The sequence below is a fragment of the Prunus persica genome, chromosome G6 (assembly GCF_000346465.2).
Source record: "Prunus persica cultivar Lovell chromosome G6, Prunus_persica_NCBIv2, whole genome shotgun sequence".
Classification (NCBI taxonomy): Eukaryota; Viridiplantae; Streptophyta; class Magnoliopsida; order Rosales; family Rosaceae; genus Prunus; species Prunus persica.
Genome location: NC_034014.1, coordinates 13,056,085 through 13,082,972, shown reverse-complemented (window position 1 = coordinate 13,082,972; position 26,888 = coordinate 13,056,085). Strand labels below are relative to the sequence as shown.

Sequence of the window (26,888 nt, the reverse complement as noted above, 5' to 3'; positions counted from 1 at the left end):
ATGTTATAACTGCTCATGAAGTTAAATGTGTTTTGATATTCGTTTTTGCTACTGTTTTTGCCTTTTGGTTTCTGGTTGTTTGTCTTCGATTTTGACCAGAAACTTGGTTTCTGGTTGTTTGTAGCAGATTTTGACCAGAAACTGCAGTTTCTGGTTCCATAATTCAATTTCAGAGTGCTTTTTGCTGGTTTATGGGAATGTTATAACTGCTCATGAAGTTAAATGTGTTTTGATATTTGTTTTAGTACTTTTCCTTTTGGTTTCTGGTTGTTTGTAGCAGATTTTGACCAAAAACTGCAATGCAGTTTCTGGTTCCATAATTCAATTTCAGAGTGCTTTTTGCTAGGGTTTATGGGAATGTTATAACTACTCATGAAGTTAAATGTGTTTTGATATTAGTTTCAGTACTGTTTTTGCCTTTTGGTTTCTGGTTGTTTGTAGCAGATTTTGACCACAAACTGCAATGCAGTTTCTGGTTCCATAATTCAATTTCAGAGTGCTTTTTGCTAGGGTTTATGGGAATGTTATAACTGCTCATGAAGTTAAATGTGTTTTGATATTAGTTTCAGTACTGTTTTTGCCTTTTGGTTTCTGGTTGTTTGTAGCAGATTTTGACCAGAAACTGCAATGCAGTTTTTGGTTCCATAATTCAATTTCAGACTGCTTTTTGCTAGGGTTTATGGGAATGTTATAACTGCTCATGAAGTTAAATGTGTTTTGATATTAGTTTCAGTACTTTTTTGCCTTTTGGTTTCTTTTCACATCAAATTTTGAGCAGCAGTTTCTGGTTGTTTGTTGCAGATTTTGACCACAAATTGCAGTGCATATCACAAAATGGAACAAGAAATGTCACCACAAAAGAATGAAGCTGAAAACCAACCAAAGCCCAGAATCAAAACGATGGCTCAAAAGAGTAAGCCAAAGCCAAACTATGATCAGAAAGCAAAGCACCCGGACTATGTCCAATTTCAGTGCAATGCCTATGCTTTCAACAGCATCATTAGAGACATAAAGGACAAGCTCAATGAAAGGCAGAAGAAGCTTCTCAAGAAAACCCATTTCAAAAAGCGTGGACAAGAAATTCATGAATGAATATCGAGCACAATATGTCACAAAACTCCTACACCACAAAAACTGTGTAATTAATCGTCTCTAGTGATTTGCCTTTCGTTAACTCAAGACAATATGTATCTTAATTCTTGTGGATGTTTGTAAATATTTCTAGTTATGGTATATGAGAACATATTTCCTATACATATAAACTGTAATATAATCTTGGAACAGGATGCAACAAAACGAAAAGGAAACAAACAAACTGCACTGAATTTTTTGGTCAAAACTACTGCAACAAATTAAAACTGCAGTGCAGTTTATATAAATAAATAAAAATAAAAAATCAGCTCAAAAAATGTGAAAAGAACCCAAAAGCCAAAGCCATAATCAAAGTACTAAAACTTTGTTCAAAACACATTTAAGTAGGTCAGCATTGAAATGTAGTTTCTGCTCATAATCTGCAACAAATAAACAGAAACTGCAATGCAGTTTCTGCAACAAAATCTGCTCAAAATTTGAAAACAAGCATTGAATGGCAGTCGAAAGCGAATATCCACTCATTAAACAATTGTATAATTTTCATTAACTTCAAAAAAGAATCACAATATCCAATTAGAAGCTGTGTAGCCAATTACAAGCAACTAAAACTGCAATACAGTTTTTGCAAAAAGTGCAACACAGAAACTGACTATACATTCGCTAAACCATATCTAAAATAAAAAATTGTCAAATGAGAAGGAGTGTTCATATAATAGCCTTGCAAGTCTTCCTATTGTGCCCAGCAACACTGCACCGACTGCATTTCAATGGCCTTTTAAATTCACCAAAAACTTTGATCCTCTTTGTTGGTGGTCTTCCGGCTGGCCTCTTTGTAATTGGCGGAAGCACAACTCCAGCTGCAGAACCATTGCTGCCCAATCCTTTCCCAATATCTGGCCAAATCATTTATAAATGTGAATTAAAGCCAAATCATTTCACCCCACACCAATGACAAGGCTGGCCAAACGAATTGTTAGATCCATATAGTCTTAATAAATCAATAGATACAGAAACTTCGCTTGAGAAGAATCTGATATAGAAAATTGAAATAACGGATCTATTGTTAGATCCATATAGGTTGGCCTAATAGATCTACAAAATTGAAACAAGAATCTGATCTAGAAAACACATACCTCACCAGATGAAAAACAGAGCTTTGCGTGAAAAGAAGGAAGATGAGAGAGACGGTGTTGTTGTTGATGGAGACTAATAAGGAAGAGGAGAGAGAGTGAGTGTCGTCGTCGTTGATTGAGCGAAGAAGGACGAGGAGAAAGAGAGGGCGTCGTATCGTCAATGGAGAGAAGAGGGAGTCGTCATCGCTGGAGTGAATAAGGAAGAGGAGAGAGAGAGAAAGGTGCTGAAATCTGATTTTAAAACAAAAGGGTAAAATTGTATTTTACCTTTATAATTTAGACAGGCCCAACGAATCTGGCCCTCCTCTTTGGCCTAATCCAAAATAACAATTCTTTTCTAGGTATTAAAACCCAAACAAAAATGCCCAATGTCTCAAATACTAATTAGTAAAGTTAATTATGTCTATTACCTAATTTTTCTTAAATTTAATTATAAATACTAAGTATTTCAAGATATTCTTACTCCCTTTTTGTCCATTCTAAGTGGCTGAATCATGATTGCATATTCAAGTTGTCATTGTATCTTGTTGATTCTCAATAGGAACCTATAAGACAGTAAGAATTCTCTACCAAAATTTTATACCAAAATCATCATTGCACACGCTTTCGTATCAAAATTGAAGACAAGTTAGTCTCATAATAAACTTTCATAATTAAAACAAATTTCACATATGTACACAACATGTTTGCCAAGGGAATATAAAAATTATTCTGTCACTAAATGAATATAATGAATCTTTCCCATTATGGCATAAAGAAATTGAAAACACACATAAAATTGTGAGAGAGAAAAGTGAGAAGAAAAGCCTACGATAGTAAAGCAATGCAATTAGACTCCATAAATGGGTCTAACTTTTTCAGCATAAAACAAAAACTGCTCAACATTACCCACACATAAAATTATAGCATTAAAGTTCCCTTTGAGAAAAAAATCAACTCCTACAAAAAGTCTACACGGTTTTAAAATTAATTATTATTATTATTATCAAAAGCAAGTAACGTCAATATTTGAGGGCTAATTAAAAACAAAATAAGATAAATCCCAACAAAAGAGATATCACAACTTATACAATAAATGTACAAAAAATAATAATAATTCAGTTTTAAAGAGGTAATCAAACCATTTAAAACTAATCTCGAAAAATTGGATTCAACATTAAATAAGTATTGAAATTAATTTTGTATTTTGAACTCCCAAATAGTTAAGGAAATTCTCAACCCCACAAATTAAGGGTATTCTCAAAATATATGAAGTCTGTACCAAAATTTTATTTATTTTTAAATTCATAAGATATGCTAACTCACAATCATATTGATAGTTAATGTAAATATAATAGTGAAACCACCGAAAGCCTCACAGAATAAATGTAAAAAAACTACCTGAAAAAATTTTCGGGTATGAAAGCCTTACACCAAAACTCAAAATTAAATGCCACTTACAATGATATAATTTATTATTTTATTTCAATTTTCTCAAAAAGATTTCACTATGTACACTTCATGGCAATTAACTCAATGTTGCATCTGTTAAGACTTCACAATAAAAAAAAAATATAAGTTCACTAAATATATTTGAATTAAGATTAACTCAAACAAGTATGATCATTTTGACAAGAATATTTAATAAAACTTGCATCTCTCCCTGTCAAAACAGATTGTCATGAAATTCATATATGACTTTTTCTATATGAATGTGTTTCCAATGTAGGTTGTCGAGTTCAACAAAATAAAGAAGGCATGCTAATTTATACTCACTGAAATATTGTATAATTATGCATTTACAAAAGTAATGGAAAAGTACCATTAATTGCCATTAATTCCTTCACCAGAAAAATTAGATTTTGTTGAATATGAAGAAATTCCTTGAAATATTACACGGTTTGGGAGAAAAAAAATTTGAATACTTTGATTACTTCAGTACTTTCCCATTAATCAAACCTTCAACAAATCAAAATAATCACCACATTAAGAAATTCCCATATTTGAAAGACCAATTGAAATGAAGCAATAATATAAAATTAATGGCAACTAAAATAATGATTTAAAGCAATATCAAAGTACAAAACAATTATGTCAATGAAATGGCCGTTGCAAAGCTTCTAATGTTAAAGTTAATGACAACAATGGATCTCAAAAGCAGATATTTTCTTTAAAAATAAAATAATTGACGTTAGAAAAAAATTAATAAGATGATAAGAAAGTTGTGAATATTTTTTGGATAAATTGAATACATTTAATAAGGATAAACTTGGAAAGCAAAAGTTAGCTTGTATAATATATTAATGACATTGTTTTAAATGTAAGGAGAATGACACGTGTCAAGCAAAAAATGGAGAAGGTTTAAAGGAGGAGGTTAGAGAGAAGGTTGCTAACATTCCTCTTATTAAGATTCTAAAATTTATTTTAAAAATAATTGTGTAGTAAAAAACAGACACACCAAATATCTAGCTTTAAATTGATTTTGTAATTAATTTGCTAGTTTCCTTTGAGCAATTAAAGATTTAAATCTCTTCCAAAATGATGAGCTATAATAATAATACCACATAAATTAGTCTGTAGGTTATTTATTTTCAAACACTAGCAGTAATTTCCTAAACATTAAAATTATAAAATATAAATGTACCAACAATATTTAAAGCAATTGAAATTGTATAGACAACATGAAAGCTTTAAACTGCATCTACCCAAAATAAATCCTAATTTTCAATTTGAAAATCCAATACAAATGCAAAAGCTTCAGTCAAAGAGTTAAAAAGTACTAAAGCAATAGCAGTACGGGAAGAAAACAACTTTAACATTCAAAGGCTTTAGATTGTTATAAAAATTATAGTTTTCCTCTTTCCGTAAAGCCAAATACAAAACATTCATATTATAAAACTTTGAAGGTACAATGAAATTGAAGAAAAACAAATTAATATGTAAGTGAAAGCAAAATAAATTACAAGTGAGATGGTGAGTTTGGTACAGTGAAACACGTCAAAGACGCTGTCCTAAAACCTTTGTAGCCTTCCTACGTGCAGGTATTGACGGTCTACAAGACTCCAAGATACGACCCCTTATACATAAACTCAAGATTCGTTATGAGCATGTTCATAGACCGATATAGGTATCCAAGTCACAGAACCATTGCCAAAATAATAATATAAAGTAGAAAATATATATAAAAGTAGAAATTGAGAGAATTAGTTTGTGGTATGTGATATTTTGATGGTGTATTGTGGTTTTTCAAATGTGAAGGAGGAGTGGCCTTTTATAGGCATCCAATAACATGTAACCTTCACCATATTAAACTAGAAAATTAAGGCATTCAATATAGAAATAAAATCTGAAAATTAAATATTTATAACCCTCACAATAAATAAATAAAAACATCCAAAATAATTAAATAAATAAAACAGTTAAATTTTTAAAACATTTTTAAAATTTCAACATTTTCACCCGTAAGTCTTGATTACGCATTGAGAATATCAAATTCCCATATGCTCTATCATATGCATCTCTAAAATTGCATGGGACTCCTCTATTGCCTTGAGATTGCAACTAGTGCTTGGCAACAAGGAAGACCACATAGATCCCATTTCGTGCATGAGCATGTATGCCTATTCAAATCCACAGTATATTGCCCCCCCAACATGTGCATAAATTGATACTGTCCTCTTCCAGCATGTTGAGCAATGCATGACCCACTCTCATTCAAGGTTTTTTTTTCATTATCTTTACAATCCTTGGTCCAACCTTCTGAGTCCACTGCATTTCTCTTTGCCTTGCCATTCTCAACATTAAATAATTTCTTAATCTCTCTAGGATTGTCAATATTGGTTTATCTCTAGCTTCTAAAATAGCATAATTGAAACACTCACATAAATTATTGAGCAACATATCACACTTTGGCCCAATTTTAAAATGTGATCTGCTCCAATGGCTTGCAGGCCTATCTTCCAACCATCTGTAAGCTTATCCAGACAAATCTCTTATCTTCTCCATCTCTGTTTCCCACCATGGAACTATAGTGGCTCTATCTGCAGCCCATAATCTCTGTTTTAAAGCCAACTACCGTGACCAGGTGTTCTGAAGTTTGCATGGATATGCTTGACACAATGTATGTACTCAATAGTTGGCACTAAGTCTTCTATTGCTCTTCCTAGGCCTTTTTGCTTGCCTGTAATGATCACCCACCCATTTCCATCTGTGATACCTACAGCTCTGAAAAAGATTCTAAGAACCAAGTCCAACACTCTCTGTTCTCAATCTCCACTACACCAAATGCTATTGGGAATATGCCATTGTTGGCATTGATCCCAACAACAGTAAGTAGTTGACTTAGATGAGCTCCCTTGATGAAGCAACCATCAAATCTCACTATTGTCCTACAACTTTCTAAGAATCCTCTCCTACAAGCATCAAAGCATACATACATTGTCTGAAAACTGGATCTTCACCTCTCAAAGTTGTCTTCACAAGGATGGTGCTACTTGGATTTTGTCTCTTAATGTCCTAACAATAGTCCCATAGCTTTTCATATTGTTCTTCAATTGACCCTTGAATCTTCTCTTCAGCCATTTGCTTTGCTTTATAAATCCAATCCTTAGTAACATCAATGAAATAATGCTTCCTTACCAATGCCATGAAATCTACCACTGAAATATTAGGATTTTTCCTAAGCTCCTCGTCAAATCTTGCAGCTAACCAACTAGAAGTTGCAAATCTGCTTCTTTCCTCTCTCCCACATGTGTGCTCTCCTAAAAAAGTCTCACTCTAACAGTCGGTCCCTACCCAAGGACAAGGACCCTTCTTTGATTTTCCATTGCATTTAATTCTGAGCCTACCAGGTTCATTCTTCACAAACTTAGTAACCTGGCACAACTATTAGCATAGTATCGAATATCTTCTCTGCACTATGTCATTGTTGGAAATTCATGCCCCAAACTAAATTTGGGAAACCTCAAGTCATGATCTTTGTAATACTGCTTAAATCTAAGGGCTTTTCTTCTGGTCTTCCCTCTAACTGCAGATGTTAAATCTAATGTATGCCTTTGTTGTGAGATGTTAGTAATGTATATTACAACTAGTTGTCTTGAGGACTAGTGCTTCACAAACTCAAGAGAATCTTTGCCTGTGATAATTGGAACACAACCCACTTTTTTTTTTCTTGTAACACCCTAACATCTCTCTGTTTAGGTTTATCCAAATAACATGACAAAATGCTCTTTGTGAACCAGGTTCATGAATTGGCACTCACTGCAACTCCCACACTTGCTGTAACTGGCATGCTGGTAACTGATGAGCCTTGTCAAAATATATTATCCACGCAGATCGTTCTCTTTTAACATTGAGTTTCCATTTTTTCCCTTATATTTCTTTAACAATTTGTTTCTGGATATATATATATATATATATATATATATAGGATCCTTCTCAATAGGAATGAGAGGAGTTCCTTGGATTGTGATGTCTGAGGTATATAAAATTTGCAACATTTACTCATCTAACCGTCCGTAATCGATCATGTCACCGGTTTGAATAAATTTCCATCTGCTGCAGATATTCGCTATAAATATTGAAGGGCAGGCTAGAAGCTTTGCAACTTTAGTGAACTGGCTTGGTGCATGGTTGTGTTCCTACACTTTCAACTTTCTTATGAGTTGGAGCTCCTATGGTAAATACCTTTTCCTTTTCTTATTATAAAAACTAGAGAGTAATATTTAGTAGAGTTAAAAGCAAATCTGATTATACATGGTAATAACTCATTACGTGTCTCTATTTTCAGGTACCTTCATTCTGTATGCAGCCATCAATGCTCTGGCTATATTGTTCGTGATCTTGATGGTACCGGAAACAAAAGGGAAAACCCTGGAACAAATCCAAGGAGACATTAATAAATAGAGAAGTGAAGGAAGAATTAAAAAAGAAAAGAAATGAAGAGCATTTTTTGTGGTCATTCGTTGTCGTTGAAAATTTTGACAGCACAGTGCAGCAGATTGGTTGATGGAATCTTTAGAGTGGCTTCCAAACCACAAAAATATTGTACTGCTACTGTTTACCCCACAAAAACATTGTCCCTACTTCGTTGCAATGACTGTTTGGCATTGATTGGTTTATTTATTTTGCTTTTGTTTTTGCCTCTGGTACTGTATTCATGTTCTTGTTTGCTGGTTCCCTTTTTTTTCAAAGGTGTAGCTTTGGTGGTTTTCAATGCCACTGCTAGTGCATGTTCTTCTTATTTCTTGTCAAAGTTGATAGGGAGGCCCATTGTCTTCTCTCTTTAGCCTGACAAGTTGCAGTTTTTCCAAAACCAGGTAAATTCAAATGTCTCCATATCTCTCATTGATACTAACTTCAAAAATAGGAGTAATTCATTTATTTTTTCTTCCGGGTGGCTAAAGAGGAGAGGGACTTTTGACCTACATGTTGTTTCTACGATTGACTCCCACCTTGCCAAACACGTTTATTAATCTTGCTTCACCAATAGTGGATGCACCCTATCATATTTTCTTCCTAACAACCATAATTGGTCTGATACCAGCTGGTTATGTCACTATCAAGGTATGTGTCGTTCACTTCTATGAAAATTTTGGGTTAAATTATGAAGTTCAATTGTGGTCTCAGAATATCACAAGGAATTATCAGAACTCTACTAAGATCCTGAAGGATTCTATGCTCAAATGACACAAAATAAAAATCATTATGCAAAAACAAATATGATTGTTATTTTTTGCATAGAGGAAGATCATTATACCTTCATCTCTGTCATCTCAATCCGCAAAGTTTACTCATGCAGGAAAAAATAAAATCGTCTTTAGCAATATTGTTAGTTTTCTAATTTCAGATGAGAAAGCATCAATTTTGGAGAGTGGTTTTTATTTTGGTTAATTTCACGAAGTGGTTGGAGCTTGAACCACCTGCCACCAACATGTTAAGGCTTTGAGATAGAGTTAGGCCTAATCTATGAAAGACAATTATAATGGCGAGTTATCTGAGTTCTCTTGCGTTCATAATGTACTCAAGTGTCACTAGTTACGCCTATGTATCTCTGATTCTGTTTTTTCCCTCAGGCTAGATTAGCTTTTGGAGAGTTGTGAAAGGAAAATAATTTCCTAAGAAGCCTTTGGCCAGTAACTAATCCACATTCTAGTCAAGAACATCTTTTACATCCTCAACTTTTACAAAAGCCTCTCCACCCATTCCTTGGTCGAGGGTATTTTGACGATGTAGGAGTGTAAAATGTGATTCCATTAAGGATGTCATGTCCTTTTTGTAATATGTTGTAGATTATGAATATATAGTGGGAATATGGAATGAAATTTTAGTGGGAATGTGGAGTTTTTGTATTGCCATTGTATTGCTCCCCTATTGCATTTGTATTGTCATCGTATTGCCATTGTTGTGTTGCGGTATTGCCTGATTATTGCACTTATATTTTTTTCTTATCAACTGTTTTTTCAAGTCTGTCTTTTGAATGAACTTATAAGGATATTTTGTAAAAGAAAACACTTGATTGTATAAGTTTATTTTGTAAAGGAAAATGCTAGATCATTATTCATTATCATATAAATAAAGCACAACAAGCACTGTATATGTATCTCTTCAATATGATTGATTCGTGTTCAGCTATTGGTGTAAGAATGTGATTCCATTATTGCTTTTTTATTGATTATTTATTATTGTAAGAATGTGATTCGTTAATATAAATAAACTCATAGTTGCTTCCCCTGCAACAAATTATATTAATTAGGAAAACCAACCAAAAAGCAATACAAAAGCAATACAAAAATAATGGCACGTAGATCATGAAGTGGTAACAGACATGCAATACGATAGCAATAAACAAGCAATAAAATGGCAATCGACAAGCAATAAAAATACAATAAATAAGTTGGACGATAGCAATAAACAAACAATAAAATAGCAATAGACAAGCAATACAAAAGCAATAAAAATACAATAAACAAGTTGGGCGCGGCTTTTCTTTTTCTTGTGCAATCTAAAAAGAAAAGGTGAAAGAAACAGAAATTGCCAAGACAAAACTGCAGAAAGAAACAGAAAATAATTATATCAGACATTTCCCCTTGCATTTTTCTTGCCAATGATATACAAACCCTATGAACTTGGAGACATTCTTGACACTGAAAGTAGCTGAGGCATGCATCATTTTGCAAACACAATGATGAGATTGAGATACGATGCACATTTCACATTTTCCACCTTATTATAATGCAATTTTAAATTATAGATACAAAATTCTTTACTGATAATGATAACCACCCCAACCTAAGGACGGCTCGGTATAAATTAATACAACTTTCAGTCAGACTATGACATCATATATATCCCTTGAAATACAATATAAAAATTGCTGGCTCAAAGAAGAGTAACAAAATTTGATTCCAAATCCAGCATTTCAGTATAATGCTGGAGGAAGTTGCAACAAATTGATGACTATAAGTCTGCGTCCATCTTGAAGATGAAATTTTTTCCACCACCTTGGAGGGCTGACATAATGCTTTTTGATAGTCACCCACCCTTCTCTAAAAAAAAGTTCGTCTTTCCTCTGCAGGAAAAAAAGAAAGAAAAACCAAGATCAAGATCAAGATGCCAAACTAAGGGGTAGGACATTAAGCTAATGACTGGCCATCCCTATCCTACAAACTTTGATAGGATGCCACAGGAGCTTAAGTTCCCTGGAGTTTCCCGCAAGTTTATATTTCACATGGTCAATGGTTAAAAACAGAGAAAGCTTCTCTCCAAGTTTCCCTATACTCCCCCTCAAACAATCTCATCTCCCCCTCCTCCTTCCCCCCCAGAGTTATCTAATATAGGATGTGCACCAGTTTTGAATAGTCCAGCCCCATTGCTACAGATAGAGACCTTAGGCACTTTGCGAGTTCTCAATTCCTGCAGAAGCTGAACAAAGGAGAACAGGATAGAGAGCCTGTAGCGTTGCATTGAGAAAGCACAAAATCCCTGAATTGATTAAACCACGAGGCAAGACCGTAGAAACTGTAACAAACCCATTCAAACACTTCTGTAGTTCCCCCTTTACCTTAGAAGCTGATAAATCATCAACACGACCATTCTGCTCTCTGTTCTGCAATTCCAGACTTGAAAATTGATTGGAGAGACCACCTGCGTTATTGGATAAAGGTAAAGAAGCTACATCAAGATTATCCATTGTCGCCTCTGTCACGCCATTACTATGGGCAGAACCATTTTTATAATTATCAGTACATCCATTCTCTGTAGGAGTAGTTAAAGATGCTGGTAAACTATCATTTGCTGCTTTTACAGCCTCCACTTCATTCGGCTTATTAAGTGAACTTAAAGGCTGAACTTTGCTGAGCCCTTTCACAGAATTTTGTGGTCTGCTTGATTCACCATTACATTCACCCGAAGATATTTTAGTAACAAAATTTATAGACCCAAACTGCAATACATTCTTTTCCAAAGGCTTTTCAGCCTTCCCAGGTGATTGCTTTTGCAGCAATGACCTGGTCTCATCTTCAGAGAATGACCCAAAAACGAATAGCTGCAAACAAGGAATAACAACAAAATTTGGCAGGTTTTATAGCACAAGGAAGAGAAAAATCCCACGCCAATTTACATTAGTATTTCAAAATCACATAATTAACCATAAGACTAGAACGGTGCAAAATATCCTACTAGATGCTGAAACAGCAATGATAACAACAAATTTACTTCTGCATTATTACTCAACAGCTAATTTAGGGCCTAGTGAGGGTAAAGCTGTGTTATAATGGAATAGCCATTGCCACCACAATAAATTCCCACACTAAATATGCATCATAAAATGGAACTGAAAACACGCATCACAAACGAACCAATCCACGATGACAAATAGCAAATTGAGGCACTTCATCATCCATAGAGCAAAATCAATCAGACCAATAGAAGTTTCATCCAAGCATGAAGTAATTCACAGTTACAATACCGAAATTTCCAATTTCTTTAATTACTAAACTTCACAAAATCAGTCACAGGTTAGTGAAATTATCCTTCTCAAATGAAAACCATACAAAAAGACAAACTAGTCAATAACAAATACAAAACCCACCTTAGAATCACTCATTTTTTGCGCACAGAACCGAATTGGAAATCCCAGAAACACCTAAAGAAAAGCACGAATTTTGCCTGTGAGAGGATTGAGAATGAGGAGGCAGTATGTGAAAAAAGTCGGAACCGAAACCAAGAAATAGGGTTTTGCGAGGCCCAGAAGGAGCAGAGGAGAAGAGAAAGACGTCGATTGAAGACATGAAAACAGAGGGAACTGAGAGATTGTTGAAGGGAGAGAGCATTTAACGGAGAAACCCTCTCTTTCACCTTCAAGAACCCCCTCACCAAACCCTAACATCGACTGCAGAGAGAGAAGGAGAGAGTACTGCTTAGGTTTTCGCAGCAGAGGGAGAAAGAGAGTGGTGGTGGTCGATGGAGAGAGAAAGCGCTGAGAGAGGAAGAGAGAACTGAGAGAGAGAGAGGAGTTGGGAGAAGTTGGCTTTCTCAGAGAAGAGGCGATAAAGGGTCAATAGATATGCATTTTATATAGAGGGTAATTAGGTAATTTCAAGTCCCCAATGATTATGTCAGAATAAGATTTTGTAAAGTGATGATTTGGGAATGAAAGTTGTGTTAAGTGATTATATCAGCATATTTCCCATAATAATTGCGCTTGTGATGCTGCTATTATTCATATAAATAGTGACAAATTTTATACTTGTCTTGCCCTTGCTTCTGCTACTATTCACATAAATAGTAACAAACTTTACGTTTGCCTTGCCTTTACCCTTGCTCTTGCATTAGATTGAGATAAAACTGGAGAAACTTGAAAGACCAACAGTTGGAATGTTGTTAAAAAATTTCAAAAGAGACGATTCTTATAAAGAAAAATGGATTGCTTAGGATAATGCTCCAAAAATAGTGACTTAGCGGTTGACTTGGATTTCTGTGATTGTGACATCATTCTCCGTCTTCGATAGATTTGGAGTTATGGGTACTTTATCTTCTGTAGTTTGTTGCTCTGCCTCTGAAGCTTTCTGGCTCTCTGACTCTAACAAATGGCGCAAAGAGAAGGTTGTCTGGTTTTTGCAGTTAACGGGGAGAGGTTTGAGCTCCCAAGTGTTGACCCTTCAACTACTTTGCTTGAGTTCTTGCGTACTCAGACTCGTTTCAAAAGTGTCAAGCTCGGTTGTGGTGAAGGTCTGCTCTCTCTCTCTCTCTCTCTCTCTCTCTCTCTCAGTTTCAGAAGTAGAATTTAATAACCTCATAAATTTGAATGATTGGGAGGTTTTGAACACTTTTTTCTTTCATGGTGACCAATTGATGTTTAAAGAGCCTTCTTTCTTGCTGATGATTCTATAATTTCAGGTGTTCAGTAATAATCATATTAGATCAGGTTGTAATTTGGGTTACGAACTTTCAAAAGGTTTTATGTATGTTGGATTTTGCATCTGCCTAAAATTGGATTAGTTATATAATATAAACTTTAAAAATGGTTGCAGGTGGTTGTGGTGCCTGTGTTGTGCTACTGTCCAAGTATGACCCTGTTGTTGACGAAGTGAAAGATTTTAATGTAAGTTCATGTCTCACTCTACTTTGCAGTATAAATGGATGTTCAATTACAACATCCGAAGGACTCGGAAATAGTAAAGATGGGTTCCATCCTATTCAACAAAGGTTTGCTGGTTTCCATGCTTCTCAATGTGGTTTTTGTACTCCTGGCATGTGTGTTTCACTCTTTGCAGCTCTTGTCAAAGCTGAAAAGACCAATCGACTGGAGCCACCTCCTGGGTTCTCCAAACTCACCGTTTCTGAAGTTGAAAAGTCTATTGCAGGAAACCTCTGTAGATGTACTGGGTATCGATCCATTGCTGATGCCTGTAAGAGTTTTGCAGCAGATGTTGATATGGAGGATTTGGGGTTCAACTCTTTTTGGAGAAAGGGCGACAGTAAGGAAGTGAAGATAGATAGTTTGCCTCTATATAATCATGATGCTGAGAACTGTACATTTCCTGAGTTCTTAAGAAACGAAATCAGGTCTTCCATGTTTTTGGATTCAAAGAGATATGGTTGGTACAGTCCTGTTAGTGTTGAGGAGCTTCAAAACTTATTGAAAGCTAATGATTTTAGTAATGAAAATGAGATGAAATTAGTTGTTGGTAACACTGGGATGGGGTATTACAAGGAGCTAAAATGCTCTGACAGATACATTGATCTCAGATATGTTCCTGAGTTGTCAATGATTAAGGTGGATCTGACAGGGGTTGAGATTGGAGCAATTCTAACAATATCTGAAGTTATTGAAATGTTGAGGAAGAAAGACAAAGGTGAATTTCCATCAAGAGGTGAGATTGTGTTAAATAAAATTGCCAATCATATGGAGAAAATTGGTTCAGGTTTTCTCAGAAATACAGCTAGTATAGGAGGGAATTTGGTGATGGCACAAAGAAAATGCTTTCCTTCAGATATTGCTACGATACTTCTTGCTGTGGATTCAGAGGTAGGTATAATGAATGGTTCTAGATCTGAAATGATTAAGTTGGAGGATTTTCTGACTAGACCTCCACTGGATCCAAAAAGTGTACTTTTAAGTGTTAAAATCCCACATCAGGAAGCAGTCAGACAAGTTTCTCCAGAAACAAACACAACGTTGCTGTTTGAAACCTATCGAGCTACACCCAGACCCCTAGGAAACGCATTGCCTTATTTACATGCTGCCTTCTTAGCTGAAGTTTCGTCTTGTAAAATATCTAATGGAATTATGGTAGAGCACTGTTGTCTGGCTTTTGGTGCTTATGGAACTAAACATGCAATTAGAGCAAGAAAGGTTGAGGAATTTTTAACTGGGAAAACTCTGACTGCTGGTGTTTTGTATGAAGCTATTAAGTTAGTTAGAGCTACTGTGGTTCCCGAAGAAGGTACCATGAGTCCTGCTTACAGGTCAAGCTTGGCTACTGGTTTTCTTTTCGAGTTCTTTAGCCCGTTAATTGACAGTGAATCTGAAATTTCCAATGGTTTCTTGGAAAGTCATTTTTCGGCGGATTCTTCTATGCTAAAAAAGAACCAAAGATGTAAGATTCCAACTGTTGTCACATCTGCTAAACAGGTGCTTGGATTGAGTACAGAGTATTATCCAGTTGGTGAGCCAATTACAAAATCTGGAGCTCTCTTGCAAGCTTCAGGTTTGTTCCTTCACATGATTATGAGGATGTCTAGTTACTAGCTTTCTTTTTATGGTCTCTGTGATGGTAATGGTGAAATCTATAAAGAAACTTAATCTTGACTACTCACTTTAAGACCTGATAATATAGAAAAATCTGGATTTTCTTTCTCTGGAGTGAAGTTATATTAAGGACACCAGGATGCACTACGTATTATTCATGAAAATACCATTGCTTATATATTTTGCTATCTTCTTTCCTCTTGGTCAGTCATGTTAGAGAGCTAAAAGTATTTAGAAATTGAATTATAAATTTACAAGTGCTTATATAAATGTCTCATTTTAAAATGATTCTGTCTGTAGATTATGGCACCGAGTTTGTTTGACCCTTTTATTTTCCTGGCTTGCAATAGTTATTGATTTTTTTTTACCAACCAGGACAACAGTGAGTTTGCATTGACTCCATATCTTTTCCAGTTTTTCGTGGTTACATTATTCTCTTTAAACCATTTCATGATCTGTTTTGATTCCATTGACTCCATATCTTTTCCAGTTTTTTTTTAAATTATATTTTTTCTTGGGTGCTTCTAACTCTTGACAACTAAAGTACTTATCTCATTCATGAAAATCAAATTCTAGGGGAGGCAGTCTATGTAGACGACATTCCATCTCCGACAAATTGCTTATATGGAGCGTTCATTTATAGTACAAAGCCTTTGGCCAGAGTGAAGGGAATAAAATTCAAACCTAAACCACATCCAGATGGAGTTTCTGCACTGATATCTTTTAAAGATATCCCCAACAGTGGGGAGAACGTGGGGTCGAAGACTATGTTTGGTACCGAACCCCTGTTTGCTGATGATCTTACTCAATGTGCTGGTCAGCCAATTGCTTTTGTGGTAATTGCATGATTCTGTTATTGTCTGTATTAAGCTTAGTGCTGGAATGAATGTAAAGTGTTACCCATAATGTAACTACAGACAAATGCTTTTTCTTCTTTGATGGGATTGTGTGCTGAGTTTACTCATCAAAATAAATTTTATAGGTTGCAGATACACAGAAACATGCAGATTTGGCTGCAAACTTTGTGGTGGTTGATTATGAAATGGAAGGCATAGAACCACCTATTCTATCTGTCGAAGAGGCTGTTAAGAAATCAAGTTATTTTGAGGTCCCTCCTTTCATCTATCCAAAACAGGTTGGTGACATATCAAATGGAATGGCCGCAGCTGATCACAAGATTCTTTCTGCTGAGGTACTTGACATCTATATGACATTCTTCTTTGTTTTCTGGTTCCCTTTCCATCCCAATACTCCCGGGTTACTCTCCCCTGCTCCTAGTAATTTGGATACTGGATATTCAACTTTTCGCCTTGGTTTTATTTGTATATACAAGAACAGATTATATGAAATGGGGAAAGAAAATGAGTATAACAGAGAATGTTGGCTTGGTTTTCAACATCTTTGTAGAATCATCCACTAATTTACAAATCCATGCATACCTGTCTTTCAGATCAAACTTGGTTCGCAATACTATTTCTACATGGAGACTCAAACTGCCCTTGCTGTACCAGATGAAGACAACTGCATGGTGGTTTACAGTTCAATTCAGTGCCCTGAGTTTGCACACTCTGTCATTTCAAAATGTCTTGGTATTCCTGAAAATAATGTTCGTGTAATTACAAGAAGGGTTGGAGGTGGCTTTGGTGGAAAGGCCATAAAAGCCATGCCTGTGAGTATTTACTTTCAGGAGTTTTTATATTCCATCTCTATGACAGATTATCTAAATTATAACCGAGGTTTGCTGAGTTTTAGTTTAGATTAAGTACTTGTTATTACTGTGTGACAAATATGATATTTTTGTTAGACGACTGAACCCTAAAAGAACTGTTGTAGAATGGGCCAACAATGTGTATTAAGCTAACATCCTCTGCATGTACAACTTCCTATCTTGCATCTGGAGAGGTACAAATAGAGAGAAACAGACAGGTGCAGTCCCACCATGTACCTTACAAATTTAGAAACAAGTTGGGAATGAGGAACAGATATTTCCAACCTTACCTACAACCAGCTTTGATACTATGTTGGACAACTGTTGGACCCAAACTATCAGGGACTAAGGCAAACAATATATGTTAAGCCAACAATTTTATCAGAATTGATTATTGGACTTGAAAATAAGATTTCAGTTGTTTTTAAGTTTTGACAAGTAAATTGAGTTATTCAGTAACAACACTTAACCCACATTTGATAACTAATTCATTTATATTTAATTGACTCCATTTCTACTGGAAAATCCAGTCATTGTCTTCTGTTTTGTTTAATGTGTTTACATGCATTGCAACAAGGAGAAGAGAAATTGAGGCTCTTATTATTATTTATCATTATGTGAGATGGTTATTTAGAGATACTAAATAGTCTCAATGCACAACTAGCCAACACCCTAGGGTCCAAACTAATATGAATCTCCCTAGAGAATTAGCTTATGTATTATCAACTAGCTGAAATTTGTTGATGCAATATATATAAATATATATATGTTGTATGAGCATTTAGACATATAACGTTAAGTATGTTGTAGGCGTATTTAGACATATATGTTCTAATTCATCAGATAAGAACCCAAAATTAAAATGATATAAGCTTAGATTATGTATGCAAATGGTATGTTTCTTATTAACACACATAATAGTACATCATCTGTCTATGTTTATTGCCTTTTTTTCATGAGTTGATTTACTAAATAGAGGCTAAAGGTCTATTTTGCTATTCTGGTATTTTAGGTCGCAACTGCATGTGCACTTGCAGCACAGAAATTACACCAACCTGTAAGGATGTATCTCAATCGCCAGGTTGATATGATAATGGCAGGAGGAAGGCATCCCATGAAGATAATTTACAGTGTGGGATTCAAGTCTAATGGGAAGATTACAGCTTTACAACTTGATATATTGATCAATGCTGGCACGTCCCCAGATATAAGTCCAATATTGCCACGCAATATAGTGTGTGCACTTAAGAAGTATGACTGGGGTGCTCTGTCTTTTGATATAAAGCTATGCAAAACAAACACTCCGAGTAGGTCTGCTATGCGGGCCCCTGGGGAGGTGCAGGGGTCATTTATTGCTGAAGCTGTAATTGAACATGTAGCATCTACTCTTTCTATGGAAGTGGATTCTGTGAGAAGTGTAAATCTTCACACACAGTACAGCCTTGATTTATTTTATGAGCACAGCGCTGGTGAACCTCTAGAGTATACTATACCTTTGATATGGGACAAGTTGGCCAAGTCTTCAAGCTTCAACCCAAGGACTGAGATGATAAAAGAATTTAATAGGTGTAATAAATGGAAGAAAAGAGGAATTTCTAGGGTACCTATAGTGCATGAAGTGTCATTGAGGCCAACTCCAGGAAAAGTAAGCATTTTAAGTGATGGGTCTGTTGCTGTTGAAGTTGGAGGAATTGAACTGGGTCAAGGGCTTTGGACGAAGGTAAAACAAATGGCTGCTTTTGCTCTTGGTTCGATTCAATGTGATGGTAGTGGAGATCTTTTGGATAAAATACGGGTGGTACAATCTGATACACTGAGCTTAATTCAAGGGGGATTTACTGCTGGGAGCACTACATCTGAATCAAGCTGCGAGGCAGTTAGACTGTGCTGTAATATCTTGGTTGAGAGGCTAGCTACTCTTAAGGAAAGATTGCAGGAGAAAATGGGCTCTACTAACTGGGAGACGCTTATCCAACAGGTATTCTGTTTTGATTTGGGAGAGGCCTTCTTTGCACTTCTGCACTGCTTTGTGGGAGTGCAAATAACACTACGATAATACCAGAGTTATTTGCAGTCCCCAAGAGAAGTGCATGCGATATTTGGGAGTGTAAATAGCAATCCTTTTTTATTTATTGTTTCTTCAATTTGTTTTCTTTTTAACACTTAATTAATTTCTTGTTTTTGAAGTTAGCAAAACCCTGCCATGGGACTCCAACAAAAGTTCACACACTAACTCTGGAAGTACCCAAGAAACCCCAAAAAAAAAAAAAAGAAAACACAAAACACTACTTCTAATCCCCCAGACAGAATAACTGAAGACGAACCAAAAGTTTTTAATGGGAGTACAAATGAAAACTATGAATCACTCATTGAGTCATCAGGTTAGCAATCATTATAATTCTTCATGGCGAGCTGTCCAACAAAAACAGGCACCGTAAGTGGCGACAATACACCCTACAATTTCTTCATAGGGCACTGTTCTAGGGTGCTGCTGTTAAATCTCCATTGATACTCCTTTTTTTAGGGTGCTGTGAAGAGTAAGAGGGAGATTTTGAAAACTTATGTGGTCTTATGTATTTAATGAAATTTATCATAGTTTCAAGTTTGCCCTCATCAACAACTAAAAACACTCTAAACTTTCTACAACTACTATTTGACATTGGGTTCTGTTTATAGGTTTTGAAGGCACAGAAATAACTCTCTATCTTGCATTTTCCTTTATTCCCAAATTGATATATACTATCATTACAGTCTGTATCATTCTTCTTTCAAAATGCAGGCATCCTTGCAAGCTGTGAACTTATCAGCAAGTTCTTATTTTGTCCCCGATTTTGCTTCCATGGAATACCTTAACTATGGCGCTGCTGTGAGTGAGGCAAGTTTGTCTTTAACAGTCTTACTGCTTCCTCATATTCTTGTATATCGTAGTTCTTTTGTGCCTTTTGAATTCAGCAGGGTATGCTTACATACTGCAGGGCAAGTCATACTGCAATATCATACTATCAGGATGAATACCAATTACTATCATTTAAAATTATAGAGATAACAATGAACTATCACAGGTGGAGGTAAATCTTCTGACGGGAGAAACCACAATTCTGCGATCAGATATGATCTACGATTGTGGTCAGAGTCTCAACCCTGCGGTAGATTTAGGACAGGTAAGCATTACTAAACTTATGTGCTACTCAAAAATAAAGTTCTAATGTTTGCATCACTCCAAATTTTCTTTGAATTAAGATCTAGAGTCTACTAGCTATATGTTGCAGTCAAAGGTATAAGATCCTGCATGGGGAATGTTCAGGGGCAGAACTGTCAGTAGATGTTTGTCCCGTATACTCGGTGCATATTCATAATGTCTGTAGGTTCTACCTATAAGAATTTTTCATATTGCATAATTTCAGTAGATTATGCCTTAGTCCCCTTCTATTGAGGTATCCCTTGCATAATCTTATTTGAGTGACACCTTGTGGGGCCCACTAAAAATTATATTTCAATGATCCGAACCTTCTAATTTGCAAGTCTTCATTCATAATATTTCATATTGCATAATGTCATTTCACTGGTGTGTTGTCTATGTGGTTTAATAAAATTTAGGAGTACGTGTTTACTGCAGATAGAAGGTGCTTTTGTTCAAGGAATTGGGTTTTTCATGCTTGAAGAATATTTGTCAAACTCTGAGGGATTGGTGGTTTCGAAGGGTACATGGACGTATAAGATTCCTTCAATGGACAACATACCCAAACAGTTCAATGTTGAAATACTGAACAGTGGGCATCACAGAAAACGTGTTCTCTCTTCGAAAGGTATGCCATTTAAAAGTTGCTGAAACCTTTTACGTTAGTTACACTCTGTGCCTGGCAGACTTGTACTTAGATACAACTGATAGTACCAGAAAAGTTTTCTCTGTGAATAAAAGTATGGAAATTTTAAAAAACTGGAAATTAAAAAGAATAAATTGTGCATGCCATACTACTTCTTAATTTCTTCATTTTTAAGTTATTATGGAATTTAAAAAGTGGAGTGCTATGTATATTAAAAGTTAAGCAAATCCCAGAATAAAAATCCTAGCAGAGGATTCAGATTTTTGGTATAGTTGTAGCTTTCTTTAAAATTATTGATTGGGTTTTCCAGTTCATTTTCAGAAGTCAAATTGGACTGAAATTGGAACTGTCAAAGGAATGAGACTAGTCCTAATAGAAAAATATAGCTGAGGAATGGCTTTTAAAAACCCCTTTTTATATTTCATCTTATGAATTAACATATGTTATCTCTTTTGACTTTCCTCTATGTTTTCCTTCTTTACGTTTAACTGAAAGCCTAAACAAAAATGTTAGTGGAGGGGCTTTAGTTTTTCTAGATTGTTATAGTTCGGTTTGTGTCAGAGAGAAGAGTCAGAAAAAAGAATGTTTGAGGGAGAGAAATATTGGACCACAATATTTTTCTTCTCTCTTTCTCTTTTCCTCTTTAATTGGCCCCACACCAAACTCGAAAACAAATTAAATTTCAAATAAATTTTTATATTTTGGGTTCCAGAGTCTATTTTCTGTTACAATCGTATCATTATATTAGAGGAGCCCTTCCTTAATGGGTCCTTCGTGTAAAAGAATTTGGTACCTTTGTTGGAGTAGGATTGTTCTTCTAACATGCAGGGAAGAGATTTGTAAAGGAAAACATTAAAAACGTTGTACATTTATTTTTGAATCTCTCTTAAATTTCTAGTTAGGTTCTCAAGTTGCTTAACATTCAAAAATCCCAGCTTGTAAAATACACTCATGAAAGAGAGCCGTTGATTTTTTTAAATCAGAGACCTAGCAATTCAAATTGAAATGTTTTTTGTGCAGCTTCTGGTGAGCCACCATTACTGCTTGCAGTTTCAGTTCACTGTGCTACTAGGGCGGCAATTAAAGAATCAAGAAAACAGCTTCTTCAGTGGGGTGGCTTAGATGGATCAGCATCAATTTTCCAGTTGGATGTTCCCGCTACCATGCCTGTTGTGAAGGAGCTATGTGGGCTGGAAGCTGTGGAGAGGTACTTGGAATGGGTTGCAGGCTATGGCAGGAAGGCAGACGGAAAATGTCATTATCTGTGCACACAGAAGGATCATGCTAGTTAATCCCACGTCAGTCAAAGAACCTAGCTGCGGGATAACCGCAGTCACTTTATCTGAATAATGGTATGAATAGGGTTCAATATTGAATTTTGAACATTGTTTGTCTTGTGCAAAAATAAAAAGGAACGAGGAATGGAGAATACAATCTCTAGATTTTGGCCGGTATGGTCAATGGCGGACCTATTAAGGCACAAGGAGACCTGCACTTCTTCTCATCAAAAAGATTATTGTATGTGCTCCAAATTGCCCCTTTGCTCAGCTGGTGGTGGTGCCCAAATTATCTTATTTTTATATTACTCCATTTATTTTTATATTACTCCATTTACTTAAGTTTACAATTTTAATAAAGAAGTACTCTTCATTTGGATTCAAATAAAAATACTAGAAAATCAAATTCCCACCAAATCAAAATATGAAAAATTGGTTTTAGTGCAAAATACGATTTAGGCTAAAAATGATGGCTTATTAAGTCAATATATACTTCATAATAAAATCTCATAAAATCAAGTTTTCTTATTTGATGTGTAAGGAATAAAAGCCGCCAAAAATTATCGGGAGAAAATGATTATTTCAACAAACCATTGTCCATACTTGGTCAATATTTTTATATAAAACAATTTTTCATGTATGATATGAATAAATGAAAGGACTTAAGGTCAATCTAAGTAAAAGGCCTTAAATGTTCAATTCACAAAGAGTTTTTAGCCTTTCAAAATTGCACTTCTGCTAAAAAATTTCTGAGTCCGTTAGTGCTTCCGAGAAGCAATTACAAGAGCGAATATTCGTGCTCCAAGCGTGCCATATTATGTGTCACAAGATCCTTCACATGTTTATGCAGGCATTGTGAAGCCAGACGTAATGGCACCCGGGTCATAGATTTTGGATGCTTGGGTTCCAAATAAACCAGCAGGCTATGTGCAATGGTTGGAGTTTCCTCTATACAACAACTACATTATAGACTCTGGAACTTCCTTGGCTTCTCCCCATGTTATTGGCTTGGCTGCACTTCTAAAAAGCGCACATCCAAAATGGAGCCCGGCTGCTATCCGATCTACCATATTAATTGCTAATCCATTTGATAATAGACAAACTCCGATTCAAGATGCGGGCAACAATTTTCCATTTGCTTCATCTCCAGCCATGGGGTCGGGTATGATTTTAGCACGAACATTTGGAGCTTATCAAATACAGCACGTGGAATCAAGGAGTAAGAAGAATTAATAATAAAATAACCATAGTAAGGGTAACTCATCAGACACATTTTCATGATATTCGCGCTATGCCAAACAAAACTCTAAAGGTTCTATTTGGTTAACGGAATGAATTTGTGGGAATCACTTTCTATGTCTTTTCCTAAGTCATTTCCCATGTTTGGTAATACTGGGAAAGTAACGCGGATATATCACTTTATTTTCTTACTCATGTTTTTTTTGAGTTGGAATGGAAAACAAAATTTGTATAATTTTCCAATTATACCCATATTAAATCAAATTTTAAAAAAAAAAAATGCATTGAATGATATATATGGTAATTCTAAACTGTTAATGGGGACAAAATAATAATGAAAAATGTGCATTTAATGTTTGTTTATTTTCCAAAACTTTCCCATAAGAAAGGAAAACAAAACCCAAAAGGGGAAGGAGGGTTTCACTTTCCCCCCTACTTTCTCATGTGCGAAGCAACTATTTCTCATGTGCCAGGCAACCATTTCTCATGCTTGGACTTACCAAACATGGGAGAGCAATTAATTTTTCATCCCCAAGCCTTTTTTCTCATGAACCAAAAGGGGCCTAATTTGGCACTTGGAATGAACACACCAAGTCTATGCAATCTACTCATTTCACTTCCATGAGGAATAACACAATGAGTAATATTATACCGACAATCCACCCTAAGCAACAAAGAAAGTCGTATGATGCCCATTGTTAGGTGTTTGAATACAAATTTCAACTCAAATGTGGGGTATTGTTGGTTTTTGCAAGGCATTGCAAATATGTTTGAGTTGAAATTAGTCCCACATTGAAAAACTATAGTTCCTTGAAGGTCTTTATAAGACCTACTCTTGGAAATAGGATAGTTAGGATTGGGCTATGAGCAATATTATCAAAATAATTATTGTAATATTTAAATTTAATTAAGGATTTTTATCCATTAAAAAAAAAATTTGCTGCCAAAAAACCCATTCAAAGACCTAAATCAATAACTAAAAGAGATATTTAGTCAAATACCCATTCTTAGCACTAAAACTATAAATAAACCCTACATGGCCTATTGAATTTAATTTTAATTATTAAATTACTTTGATGCTCCAATTGAGTGTTTTGAGCTTTTTTATGAAGTTTTTGGGTTGAGTTTGTCTTAAGAAATCAATAGCAGTTTTGTAATTTAAAAGAAGTTAAAAGTTTTTTTGTTATGTTGTAAATGAGTTTTGGATGTGTTTCTAAAGTCCATTTCATATAGGATTTTTTTTTTATAATTTGGGCTCCTATATTGGTATTATAGTGAATCTCCCTAATTTAAAAAAAAATAAAATAAAATATTGATATTTTTTTAAAGAGAGGGGTCAGACTTACGTGTTCTAATTTAGCAAATGTGCTAATTAGCGAACCACTTTTCAAACTCACTGTATTAGACGAGCGAGTGATGCATTTTTTTCACTATTGGACTACACAGTCTCATTTAAGTTAGTCTTGTCTCTTACCAAACAAGGGTTTCAAGTGCTATTTAACCCAGTCCAGTGAGGCGTACCAAACATGGTCTAAAGGTCTTTCTAAGACCTTCTCTTGAAAATAGAATAAGTAGGATTTGGCTATGCAAGTGGCCCAATTGAGTGGCTTATTAGGTTTAGCCTTTGGGTAAATGCCTAATTAGTTGGGTCAATAGTTAATTAACATATATAAATAATATATATTTAATTAGTCAAAAGATGAGCCTTGGGCTTGGGGCTCTTGGGCTCTATGATTTAAAATTAAACCCAATTAATTAAATTAATTCCTAGTTAATTATTTAATTAATTTTTTGAATTAATTTTTTAAATTCAAATACCATATAAGTTTGTCTGATTGGGTTTGACAGTTATATGATACATGTTCCAATAGGTATTAGCTCTCTATATAAACAAGAGCCCTGATTTTGTTTAAGATACATAAAAAATGCATATTTCATTTTAAGTCATATTCCTGAAGCTTGAGAGATAAACATACAAAATTCGCTAGAAATCAAAGCTCTAATCCTAGGACTTTATTTTAAGATAGTTGAATCCTGGTGGAGCAGATGCCTGCAAAACTACAAGCACTGAGTAGGGGCGAAATTTTATTTCAAGGGCATTGCAATCTGCAAGCCTCTATCTGAAAAACTAATCAGTTTTATTTTACTATCTTATTTAATTTCGTGATTTTATTTACTGTTTAATTTAATTGTTGAATTACATTATTAGTGTAACACTAATTGTTGTTTGACCAACACCCGTGTCCTTCAAGCCCACTCTTTCAACAAGCATAACTACGTACGCTGCTACATTGCTTAAGCATGGTGACACATGTGGTGGATGCATCCATACCAAGGAACTTCCCTTTGTGCCAAACTAGTCAATAAGCTCAAATGGACCTAACCCACACAAATTTATAGGCTTATCATGTGCGTTATGGCGTGGATGGATATAAAGATTTATAAGGCCCATTGGGCACACTAAAGGTAATGGAGGATTTGGGTTGCTTGGAAGGCACCACAATCCAAGGGATTGGGTTCAGTCACATGGGTAGGCATGAAAGATGAAGCCATGCTCACCCTTCCTCTTGACAATTGGTTACAAACAAACCATCTTTGGCACCACCCCTTGACAGCTCGTTTCAAACTAACCAAATCCAAACAAGAAAGCCATACAGATAACCTAGCATAAGCTTTTAAAGATTTGCTTAGCTCAAACCTCACTATTTTATAGCCTTAAGAAGAGGAATGGAGGAAAATAGAATGGACCTTTGTCATGGGGGGAAGCTCCTGCAACGGATAGCGGCATGGAGATGTTGGACAACCATCTCTTTTGTCCATCACTAAGAAGGCTGAATGGGGGAAAGTGATGATTGCACCACCATATCTCTTGAAGTGATCATTTGATTTTCCTTGCAAGCATCTAAGATATTTTAAATAAATGTCCAGTAAAATATGTGAAATAATTATCTTAATTTTTTTTATAAATACAATGGATAGTCTAAACTACAAGGGTAGGGGGTCTAGTCTAGTGAAAAATAGCCTTAAATAGCATACTTAGGGCTCGTTTGGTACACATGACTGTCTTGGCATGGACTATGCTTAGGGACTGGCTTGGCTTGGCTTGGCTTGATCTAAGTTGGATAACACTTATCCTGCGTTTGGTGTATGCTTGGACTAGGACTATAATTTTTTTATTTTTTCAAAAATATCTATATATATGTATATATGTATTTTATAATATATATAATATATATGTATATACATGTATATAAGTATATTATAATAATATTATATATTTTAAATAATATAAACGTACATACATATATATAAGTGTATATAGGTGTATGTATGTATATTATAATATACATGGGTATAATACATATACATATATTTATATATATA

The 26,888-nt window shown here is 35.1% G+C and overlaps 3 protein-coding genes and 1 long non-coding RNA gene across 7 annotated transcripts; 2 read left to right on the top strand and 2 right to left on the bottom strand.

The window, feature by feature from the left end:
* On the bottom strand, nucleotides 1,608-2,547 carry LOC109949943. The gene is made up of 2 exons (XR_002272274.1): nucleotides 2,226-2,547; nucleotides 1,608-1,985 (listed from the first exon to the last, which is right to left on the bottom strand). It is a non-coding gene; the product is annotated as an uncharacterized LOC109949943 (long non-coding RNA).
* On the top strand, nucleotides 6,346-8,324 carry LOC18774636 (sugar transporter ERD6-like 7). 2 transcript variants are annotated; one of them, XR_002272243.1, is made up of 5 exons: nucleotides 6,346-6,532; nucleotides 7,445-7,498; nucleotides 7,633-7,682; nucleotides 7,767-7,881; nucleotides 7,993-8,324. XR_002272243.1 is itself a non-coding variant. In XM_020566860.1 (4 exons), the coding sequence occupies exons 1-4, from the start codon at nucleotides 6,503-6,505 to the stop codon at nucleotides 8,106-8,108; spliced, it is 315 nt and encodes a 104-aa protein (XP_020422449.1). In that variant the 5' UTR covers nucleotides 6,346-6,502; the 3' UTR covers nucleotides 8,109-8,324. The 2 variants fall into 2 exon arrangements, 1 of the variants encoding a protein (XP_020422449.1); XM_020566860.1 differs by lacking the exon at nucleotides 7,633-7,682.
* Nucleotides 10,390-12,747, bottom strand: LOC18774207 (ubiquitin carboxyl-terminal hydrolase 24). Its single transcript, XM_007207685.2, has 2 exons — nucleotides 12,295-12,747; nucleotides 10,390-11,748 (listed from the first exon to the last, which is right to left on the bottom strand). The coding sequence occupies exons 1-2, from the start codon at nucleotides 12,307-12,309 to the stop codon at nucleotides 11,092-11,094; spliced, it is 672 nt and encodes a 223-aa protein (XP_007207747.2). The 5' UTR covers nucleotides 12,310-12,747; the 3' UTR covers nucleotides 10,390-11,091.
* Nucleotides 13,066-22,607, top strand: LOC18773222 (abscisic-aldehyde oxidase). 3 transcript variants are annotated; one of them, XM_007207244.2, is made up of 10 exons: nucleotides 13,071-13,433; nucleotides 13,736-15,415; nucleotides 16,033-16,292; nucleotides 16,439-16,648; nucleotides 16,907-17,125; nucleotides 18,177-19,142; nucleotides 19,944-20,039; nucleotides 20,227-20,325; nucleotides 20,781-20,970; nucleotides 22,009-22,607. In XM_007207244.2, exons 1-10 carry the CDS (start codon nucleotides 13,292-13,294, stop codon nucleotides 22,278-22,280), a joined length of 4,134 nt encoding a protein of 1,377 aa, XP_007207306.1. In that variant the 5' UTR covers nucleotides 13,071-13,291; the 3' UTR covers nucleotides 22,281-22,607. The 3 variants fall into 3 exon arrangements, with proteins under 3 accessions (XP_020421740.1, XP_007207306.1, XP_020421741.1); XM_020566152.1 differs by lacking the exon at nucleotides 13,071-13,433 and having other exon boundaries at nucleotides 13,731-13,806; nucleotides 13,979-15,415; XM_020566151.1 differs by lacking the exons at nucleotides 20,227-20,325; nucleotides 20,781-20,970; nucleotides 22,009-22,607 and adding an exon at nucleotides 20,140-20,219 and having other exon boundaries at nucleotides 13,066-13,433.